General features: G+C 38.0%; 1 protein-coding gene across 1 annotated transcript; it reads right to left on the reverse strand.

The window, feature by feature from the left end:
* Positions 1-1,790: 1,790 nt before the first annotated feature.
* Positions 1,791-10,125, reverse strand: LOC120175971 (3-phosphoshikimate 1-carboxyvinyltransferase 2-like). The gene is made up of 9 exons (XM_039182503.1): positions 9,784-10,125; positions 9,456-9,700; positions 9,118-9,201; positions 4,079-4,148; positions 3,174-3,388; positions 2,957-3,074; positions 2,493-2,700; positions 2,310-2,371; positions 1,791-2,220 (listed from the first exon to the last, which is right to left on the reverse strand). The coding sequence occupies exons 1-9, from the start codon at positions 10,123-10,125 to the stop codon at positions 2,005-2,007; spliced, it is 1,560 nt and encodes a 519-aa protein (XP_039038434.1). The 3' UTR covers positions 1,791-2,004.
* Between the last annotated feature and the right edge of the window lie 631 nt (positions 10,126-10,756).

Raw genomic sequence — 10,756 nt, forward strand, 5'->3', positions numbered from 1 at the left:
AAAGGAATGAACTGTAAAAAACCTCCATAATCACATTCTCCCATCAACATCAATTAGTATTTTTCTATTTGATAATCAAATTGATTTTTTAAATTTAATTATTAATATTATATTTTTATCACTGATCTTTAAAATTTTTAAAAATATGATGATATGACATGTTATAATTTTAATTTTAATCTCAAAATTTATAAATTATATTAATTAGATCATAAGACTAAATAAATCATCAATTTAATCCTACCAAACTTCAATTTCAAATTTTCCAATTTTCTCTATACTATATTTCCTATAAAAAATTATTATTTCTTCTTTCTTTCTTTTTATTTCTCTCCTTTGAAACCTAATGCCACTATCAATCTTGCTTTAGTGAATTTTTTTGATAAAGTTCAATTACAAATCAACTTATCTCAGTTCTCTTTTTCTATCTTCAGATTAATATTTTAGGAACTCAACTTAAATACAACTAAATTTGTTTAGAATTTTAACTTGTTCTTGTTTGATTTGTTATTTTGATCGTTAGATCATTGTGTGTCCGAGATATGTTGTCCCATTATCAAATTAGACTTTCTTACCATTACAATAAAAAAGATAATACTTGATCACGTTAACTAAGAAAGGTCAAACATTTTTTTAGTGGTTTGATTTTTTTACCTTTTCTTTATTTTCTTTCTTTCTTTGAATGTTGTAGGTGATGGTATGAGTATGTGGAGATTTGGTTAGGTTAAGGTATTGAAAGTTAATAGCAATGATGGTTTCATGTAAGTGGTGACTTTGAGGCAATGAAATGGTAAAAGTGGGGTTTGATGATGAGATAATTGAATGATGAGAGTGATGGTGAAGATTGAATAGTAAGTTGTTGTAAGATTGAAGGTAAATGAATTTTCTCTTAGAAAATTGAGGGTTTGATAAATGGATCTTTATTTATTTTATGTTTAATTTTATTTGTAGGCTACCGATGTGTTTAGAAAATAATTTTTTTATTTGTTTTGTGTTTGATTAGATTCTTGGGTTTTCTATGTGTTTGGTAAATCGATTTCCCTGATTATTCTTAGTATTGATAAATTTTCGTTAAAAGCCATAGAGATGAGTGATGAAGACAATGTGGAGATCAAGGTTCATCATCATTTTTTGAGCTTAAGAAAACCCATATTTAGAAACAAAATAAATTGGATTTGTGTTTAATAATTGTTATATTAACTAAAAAGGAAATTTTAAGGAAAATTAAAATAATAGTGCTACATTTATTTTATATTTTGAATAATGAACAAATTGATAAACTATATAAATTTTGAGAACTAAAACTACTGTTATATAAGACAATGTCACCCGGTACATACGTAAGAATTTTACGTTAGGGTGCAAATTTCTAAAATTTTAGGAAGAGATGAACTTATAAAATTTTAGGGAGTAAAAACAATTTTTCAATAGAAAATACATAAAAAAATTAAAATATAATGTAATTTTAAAATTATCCCCACGTCCATTCTTGAATGTCACCAACTTTGGAAAACTTAGCTGTCAATGGTTTAAATAGAGAGAATAACCATGATAACCAAATTTACAAAAAAAAAAATAGTGATTTAAGTAGAAAATAACTAATGGTTGTAGTTTATCCTTTTTTTTTACGTAAAATATGCATATCTTAATCATTAATGTGAACTGCGCATATCTCATGACCACTGACCTGTCATTTATCTTCCTCATCTTCTGAAGAAGAAAACAAACAATACAGCAAAACATGAGATCTCTTGAAGGCATTTGAACAAAAGAATCAATCCTCTATAGTCATTGTTTAATATTACAGTCTGGAATCCGATATCAAGCCATCGAAAGTAGAAAACAGCGAACACGATCTGCCCATACGAAATTATAGAAGAATGCAAAGCTGATATCAGTACAAGGTTCAACCGGTTTTCGATCTATTACTTTAATAACCGGGAAATGAATTCCCTCTCTCGTAGCCTCTTCTTCCTGTCCAGTTTAACGAAGTAGAAAAGGTGTTTAATGCTTTGTAACGCTCTCAAGAACTTCAAAATAGTTGGGGAAGGTTTTCCATGAACAACCAGGATCCCTGATGGTAACTGGAACTTCGGCACAGGCAGCGAGGGAAAAAGCCATGGCCATTCGGTGATCATCATAAGTATCGATAGCTGTCATGTTTAATTTCTCAGGAGGAGTGATCACACAATAATCCAGTCCTTCAACTGTTGCTCCGAGCTGCAATATTAATCCGAACAAAGAAGTAAGAACAATTGCCTAACCAGCACCATCTAAAAGTTACTAATGTGCGTAAAGCTAGAATCTACCTTCCTGAGTTCAGTACAGATTGCAAGCATCCTTTCAGTCTCTTTAACCCTCCAACATGCCACTGAATACAAATCATGGAAGATATGATCAAAGAATCGTACAAAGGCTGTCGATGGTCTTTAGTCGAGAAAAAAACAATAGACACACTTTTTCAAAGTGAGAAGCAAAAAACAAGATCATACCATCTCTAATTGCGGTAGGACCATCAGCATAAAGGGCAACAGCGAGAGTCATGGCAACAACTGGCATTTTGTTCATGTTAACATCGACCGCATGCAAGTGTTTCCTTCCAGAGGAATTTCTCGGTGGTCCAGTTACAGTAACGCTGTTCTCCGTCCAGGTGACTTTGGCACCCATCTTCTCTAGAACCTCGGCAAATTTTACATCACCCTTAACCAAAAGAAAAATCAAGAAAAGCAAGCATGACCATGACAATGATAACTTTAATGGAAAAAGCATTTGTAAAATCGACAAAATAAGGATTCAAGGGAAACGTCAACGACAGTCAAAGCAATTCAAAAACGCTTTTGGAAGGCACAAAACGATATTGTAAGTAATCAAAACCAAATACATCCACTCATACCAAAATATCATTTAATTTGGTTGGGAACTTATTACCTTTCATGGACTTCACGATAAAATGTACCTGTAAACTAATTGTACCACATCCTTCTACAGTGACTGTCCCACCAGTGACTGCAGCACCCGCAAGGAAGTAACTAGCACTTGAAGCATCACCTTCGACATAAGCATTTCCAGGAGTCCTGAAAGATTATATCAGTTTATGATTTGTAGTCCAAACAGACTATTATACAACAATACTGCTACCGTGCTACGTACATGTGTAAATCATAGAAACCTACATGTACTTTTGACCTCCTTTTATCAAAAACCGATCCCAGCTATCCGTGTGCTCCACACTGACCCCAAACCTTTCCATCAATTTCATAGTCATTTCAACATATGGGATTGAAATTAGCTTATCAATTATCTCAATTTCCACATCCCCAAGAGCCAGAGGAGCTGCCATGAGTAAAGCAGTCAAGTATTGACTACTGATTGATCCTGAGAGTTTCACCTGCGAAAGTAGCCAAGAAGTTTACATGAATATCGGCAACAAAATCCAGAAGTTATGTTTACGGTCTTTTTCCTTTTCATCAAAATATAGCCCTTCTCCTTCATGCAGCCTATAAGTTAAAAGAAGCAAGAGCACACAGTTTGGACATCACAAACAGTCAAAGTTTCAGACATTTAAGAAATAATGAATGTGATTAGAAAGGAAGAAGAATTTAAAACCATGGGCTCCTTTATCAACAGAGCTAAACGATGATATGTGCCACATTAATGATTAATGTTAATCAGTTAACAAGTTCATCATTCCCATGTATACTCGAAAAGCAACATTAGAATAACACCTGGCAAGCACACATTGGAGAATTCACGAAAAAAGTATATTCTCAAAAGGTTTTGCAGCTGCCATATTCTTATTTGACCACTGACCAGACATAATTACAACCGAATTGACATCTATGCATCCGGAGATGGTGACACGTTGGGTTTATGAGAATGGCGATTGACAGTTTAACTTAAAATAATATTATTGCTTGATGACATGGAATGGGAGCTCATTTCTAGTAGCAGCTTATGTGGCTTCCTGTATCTACTTTAGAAAAGCAGCTTCTGAAGCGATTCTAGGATGACCTTTACAAAACAGTTTACCCGACAATATAAAACCACGAAAACATAATAGAAATGATCTGAGCCATACCTTTCCCCCAGGAAGACCGCCCTTTCCATTTATATAAACAGGGGGATAATTAGTGCCAAGAGTGCATTCATGTTGAATGATCAAGATAGCTAAGCTACAACAGAAGCAAGGACTGAATGCTTTCTTTCTTGATTTCAATTCATCCTTTACAGCCTATATATAGTTCCAAGCAAACAATCAGTTACACATTTGTTACAACTACTAACAGACACTCAACAGCCTAACTGACTAACACCTTAACTGCCTCAACTACACAAACACAACCAGCAGCATCTACTAGCTGCATCTCAGCCACATGGGTGAGGACTGCACCACGAGCAAGCACATTCCAACATTCTCCCTACTTTCTCTCCGCCCCTGCTTTTTCAACACATCTTCACACACAGCTTTTCTCGAAATTCTTCAAAGGCATTTCGAGCTAGCGGCTTGGTTAGACCATCAGCAACCTGATGAGCAGCAGGCACGTAGTTAACTTGCATTTGTTTCGCTACAACCTTCTCTCGCACGAAATGAATATCAAGGTCAATATGCTTGGTGTGTGTATGATGGACAGGGTTTGCGCTCATAGCCACAGCGCTCGTGTTGTCACACCATATGATCGGTTCTTCCTTTTGGCACACACCAAGCTCTGCAAGTAATGCACTAACCCAAACCACGTCTGTTGCAGTGTCAGCCACGCTTTTGTATTCTGCCCCCATTGTGGATCGCGAGACAAACTTTTGTTTCTTGGAGCTCCAAACGACCAAGTTATTGCCAATAAAGACACCATGCCTGGACACCGACCTCCTGTCATTGAGGTTGCCTCCCCAATCTGCATCGGCAAATGCAACAACTTTCACCCCAGCACCAGCAGCAGTAAAAACCAGACCAAAGTTCATTCGTTCCTGCCAAGTAACGTAAAATCCGTTTTACTGCAACCATGTGTGACTGTCGTGGTGCATGCATATATTGGGCCACTTTATTTACACAAAATTCGATGTTCGGTTTTATGTGGCAAACATAAATCAATCCTCCAACGATGCTGCGATAGTTGTACGCATCAGGAATGAGTTCTCCTTCATCACTGAGTAATTTGGAGACTGCAACCATGGGAGTCGGTGTAGGTGTGGCTTTTAACATATCTGCTTTTTCCAGAAGTTCAGTGATAAACTTCTTCTGTGACAAGGCTAGATATTCATCTGTTCTTCTTACTTCGATGCCAAGAAAGTATGAAAGCTGTCCGAGGTCCTTAAGTGAAAATCTATTACTCAACAGTCGAACAACTTCATTTATTTCATCGTTCGAGTGGCCTGTGATGATTATGTCATCAACATACACCAGTAGATAAACATAGTTCTCACCCTTCTTCTTGATGAACAGCGAGACATCAGGTCGTGACTCTTGGAACCCAATACTTAGCAAGTTGTCTCGAAGCTTGGAGTGCCAGCTTCTCGGTGCTTGTCTTAGGCCATAAAGTGCCTTTTTTAGTCGACAGACCAGCTTGCTGCCATCAGGAGCAGTCTGTTCAAAGCCTGGTGGCTGTTGCATGAAGACTACTTCTTGAAGCTCACCGTTCAAGAAGGCATTGTTGACATCCACTTGTCGAAGTGCCCAACCGTTAGTCACTGCCAACGACAGAATGACATTCAAGGTGGTGAACTTAACCACATGGCTGAAGGTATCTCTGAAATCGTACCCAGGAATTTGTGAGAATCCCATAGCAACCAGACGTGTTTTGTAACGATGAATTGAACCATCGGGGTTCTTCTTGAGCCTGAACAGCCATTTACAGCCAACCTCTTTTCTTCCTTCTGGTAACTTGACTAACTCCCAAGTCTCATTACGTTGCAACGCATTATATTCTTCATATACAGCTGCCTTCCATTCCGAGATTTGAAACGCTTCACGTACAGTGCATGGAACATAATCCAGAACATACCCTATGTAAGCTTTGGGTTTGTAGACTCCACACTTGCTCCGAGTTAGCATGGAATGAGTATTGCCACGAAGTTTTATAGGTTGAACGTTATGCTCGCTGTCTTCATCATCAGCATGTTGATTTGCAGGGGATTCATTAGTAGGTTGACTGACAGTATCACCGTTTGCTTCCAAGCTGCCAGAGTGTTGTTCTGAACTGACTTCATGATCATCGTTTCCACTATTGGCATAAGTATCCATAAGCAGCTGATTATCAGGCATGTGTTCAATATTTTCTTCCAAACCACGAGTGGCAGCTGTTGCTTGCCTGCCACTTGATGCATTTCTGCTCGTACTTGTAGGTTGCCTACTGAATTCACATTGCTGAGTCCTGAATTTGGTGACATCAGTGACTGCCTCAAGTGACTGAGAATGTTTCATATTCGAGCCTGTCATAGAGCTCCTGTTGAAATCACCTGCAAAAGGAAACACGTCCTCATTAAATACCACGTGCCTAGAGACATATATACGTCCATCTCTAGCTAAGCACTGAAACCCCTTGTGATGCACGCTGTAACCAAGGAATGTGCACACTTGAGACCGAAATTCTAATTTGTGATGCAAGAATGGCTTTAGATGAGGGAAGCACCTGCAACCAAATACTCTCAAGCCATTGTAATCAGGAGTCTTGCCATACAGGACCTCAAAAGGTGACTTGTCATTCAACATTCTTGATGGCAACCTGTTAATCAAGTGGACTGTAGTTTGAACAGCATAGGACCAGAACTTAATAGGCATGGATGCCTGAGCAAGTAGAACAAGGGCCATCTCAACAATGAGTCTGTGTTTCCGTTCGACTACACCATTTTGTTCGGAAGTGTGGGGACATGTGAGTCGATGAATCACACCGGACTTGTTTAGTTCGCCTGTCAACGGGAGAAACTCTCCTCCCCAGTCGGTTTGAAGTGCTTTAACTACACTATTGAACTGTGTAGCAACTAGCTTTTGAAAAAGCTTGAATGCTGTTACAGCTTCAGCCTTTGACTTTAGAAGGTACAACCACGTAAACCGTGTAGAAGCATCGACAAACAAGACATAGAACCGAAAGCCATTTGAAGACACGTGTGGAGGTCCCCATAGATCCGAGTAAACAAGTTGAAACGGTTCTGTGTAAGTAGTACTAGATTGGGAAAAAGGAAGCTTGTGACTCTTACCCAAGTGACAAGCCACACAATTTTTATTGATATCAAGAATAGCTTTTACATCTAATCGTTTACAAATTTTAACAAACGTGTCATAACCAGGATGTCCCAGCCTTTTATGCCAAGTTTCAGAAGTTTTGGAGGATGCTATGGCAGTATGAGCTTTGGCTTCTGCATTTCCTCTTATTGTATTGGCAGCTTTAAAGGAGTATAGGCCACCACATTCTATGCCCTGCAGTAACACGGCCTTTGTGTCTTCATCTCTAACACATCAGGGTTTAGCATGGAATTCAAGAAACATGTGGTTATCCCTAGCAAGCTTGGAAACAGAAAGTAGATTCTTAGTAATGGAGGGAACATGTAGAATATCACTTAAAGATAGAGTGCGTGAAGGGGCTTGTAATTCAGCCTTGCCAACTTTACAAACAGTCAATGAATCCCCATTCCCAACCATTAGCTTACCAGGATTGTTATAGTTTGAGTGAGAAGTAATCGACGCTGCATTAGGAGTAACGTGATGAGTCGCACCTGAGTCAATCACCCATTGTTCTTGACCAGCAGTACTAGAATGTGCCTGGTTTTGCCATGTACTTCTGTTATCATCATGATATGTATTGCCATGACTGCAGCAGCCACACGCATTACCATTGACTCCGTTGGCAGCATAATACGCTTTAGAGTTTTCAGATCCTAAGATATGATCATCAAATGTGATACCAGTAAACTCTTCATCAAACCTATGCCAGCATTGACTGACAAGGTGTCCATTTTTGCCACACAATTGGCACTGCACCTTGGGTTGAGTTCTGCCCCTGCCACGAGATCTCCCTCGAGAGTAAGCCGAGTTGTTGGTCCTATATTATTGCTTCTCACGGCTCTTGTTAGCGTCAACTTCTAGTTTTCCTTGTGCAAGATTGGCACTAACAGGTAAAGACTCAGGATGATAATCAAAGCCTTCAATTTGAGTTTCAGCATCGACGAGCATGGTACAGATGCTGTCAAGTGACAACGATTCACGCATGGCAAATATGACTGCAATGAAGGGCTGATACTCCCTTGTAAGGCCTTCAAGAATGCTAGCAACATGTTCAGATTATGGAACTGGACTGCCACAAGAAGATAATGCATCAATGACTTCTTTTATCTTGGTAAGATAAGCCCTCATGTTGTCTCCTCCTTTCTTGAGGGACTGCAGCTTGTAATGTAAACTCATTACAGCAGTAGCAGATCGGCTTGCAAAGAATTGTAGGACTTTATTCCACACCTGCGCCGATGTTTCAGCACCAACAAATTGTGGAAGTAAGTGAGGACTTACTATTGATAGTAACCAGGAAGCTAGTGCGCTGTCTTGGGCTAGAAATTCTTCATACTGTTCATTGACGATCGTGGTTCCCTCTTCACCAGCAACAGTTTCTGGGGGAGGTAGCATCGATCCAGTTAGTATCCGCTCAAGGCGATGACTGCGTACGGTGAGTAACACTTGCTGTTTCCAAAGTAGGAAATTTGACTCATCAAGAATCATGTTCACCCTTTTGCTGGTGAATGCTTTGGTGTTTTGGGTAGAGAACTCCATTGAAGTAGCTGTGGATGAGGCACTCTGATCCATAGCAGTGATCCATAGAAGCACGAGCAGCGGAAACAATCCCTAGGATATGGTAGCGAATGATACCAAGTTGAATGATCAAGATAGCTAAGCTAACAACAGAAGCAAGGACTGAATGCTTTCTTTCTTGATTTCAATTTATCCTTTACAACTTATATATAGTTCCAAGAAAACAATCAGTTACACATTTGTTACAACTACTAACAGACACTCAACAACCTAACTGACTAACACCTTAACTGCCTCAACTACACAAACACAACCAACAACATCTACTAGCTGCATCTAAGCCACATGGGTGAGGACTGCACCACGAGCAAGCTCATTCCAACAATTCAACATCAGCCCCAAGCTGCTTAAGACCAGTAACTAAGTCACCGATAGGTCTCTCTCTCATTCGAGGTACGCCATCAAGTATGTAGCTAAAAAGATGAATAGCATATAACCATTACCTCAAAAACATGATAGCTATACATGAAACAAAGAGCATTAGCATATAAGCAGATCGTTCCATGAATATGCAAATTATTTGTATACTCAACTAAAAGAATTCAGTTAAAAGCTTACATACCCTATCAACTGTTGAATTCCCTCTTATGGGGAAACATCAATGTAAAATTATTCACGGTCGCCTTATAGTATTATATCTTCATAAATCGATCTTAATTGGACAAACCTTGAATTGCCACCGGCAGCGTTAACAGCAGTAATAAGCGGTCGCATTGCAGTTCCAGCATTCCCAAGGAAGAGCTCAATTTCTTGACCGTCCCCTTTACCGACTGGAAACCGACCACCGCAACCTTCAACAATGGCTAGTTTCTTTTCACTGTCATGTGTCACATGTAGCCCAAGTTTTCCCAAAGCAATAAGCATATGATGAACATCGTCACTGTTCAACAAATTGTGTACCACATTAGTTCCCTACATATCGAATAGACATTAAAACATGAAGTAATTAAAGGGTATAAACACCAACATTAAATAGAGTAATGAAATCAATATACCTCAGATAGAGCAGCGAGAAGCAGAATCCGATTGGACAATGATTTGGAGCCGGGCAACTTGACGGTGCCCGAAATGTCATTAATGGGTTGAAGCACGATTTCCGATGCTCTAGATGGCTTCTCCGATGTTGCCATTGAAGCGGAAACCTTCAAAGACCCAACCTTTACTGCTCCCAACTTGCAATTGCTCTTCAAAACCAAACCGCAAGAAGGTGCAAAACTTGTTTTGAGAGTTGATCCAAATGAAACTGAATGTAGAGATTTGGAGATTTGGGTTTCTGGGACATTAGGCAAAACACGTGTTTTTTGTGTTTCACTGTAGATTTTGCTGACCTGTGCCATCTCTCTCTCTCACTTTACCACTGGTTCGTGCTATACAATAGTTAAACAAAAAATTCTAAATATATATTATTTTATGTTAGATTATTCAAAAGAAAATGTTAACTAAATTGTTTTACGGATATTTTGGTAGATAAGTAAATTTAACTTATAATTATATATTCAACATCGACAAAAATGAGTTGAATTAATGAAGATTAGAAGTTATATGTACCCATAACATATGTATAGACGATATATGACTAGGTATTTGGAAATTACTAACTACTAATTTTGAAGTGCATGTAAATTCTTTTGTACCCATGTTAGACAATAATTTATAGGATAACTTACATGTTTAGTATCTAAAGTTTCACTTTTAGTACGTTTTAGTACCTAAACTTTTAATTTTTACAAAATCATATATAACGTTTAGTTTTTGTTTCATTTTAATACTCGTCGTTAAAATCTTAACGACATAATTGATGTGGCATTTTTTAATTATTTTAATTTTTAATTATTATTTAATTATTATTATTCAGCTAATAAGATGGATTCTAAAATGAGCTAGCACATGTTATGGATTCTAAATGCCAAAGTATTTATTTAATTTATATCAAACTTTTACTATAAAATGAAAGAAATTTGTTAGATT

Source organism: Hibiscus syriacus, unplaced genomic scaffold (assembly GCF_006381635.1).
Source record: "Hibiscus syriacus cultivar Baekdansim isolate YM2019G1 unplaced genomic scaffold, ASM638163v2 tig00112221_pilon, whole genome shotgun sequence".
Classification (NCBI taxonomy): domain Eukaryota; kingdom Viridiplantae; phylum Streptophyta; class Magnoliopsida; order Malvales; family Malvaceae; genus Hibiscus; species Hibiscus syriacus.

Coding starts and splice junctions, on each gene's coding strand:
- LOC120175971 (XM_039182503.1), bottom strand. CDS start 10,125: ATGGCACAGGTCAGCAAAATCTACAGTGAAACACAAAAAACACGTGTT. Junction 3,075..3,173: donor AAAGGAGGTCAAAAGTACAT/GTAGGTTTCTAT, acceptor ATAATCTTTCAG/GACTCCTGGAAATGCTTATG. Junction 2,372..2,492: donor TCCTACCGCAATTAGAGATG/GTATGATCTTGT, acceptor ATTTGTATTCAG/TGGCATGTTGGAGGGTTAAA.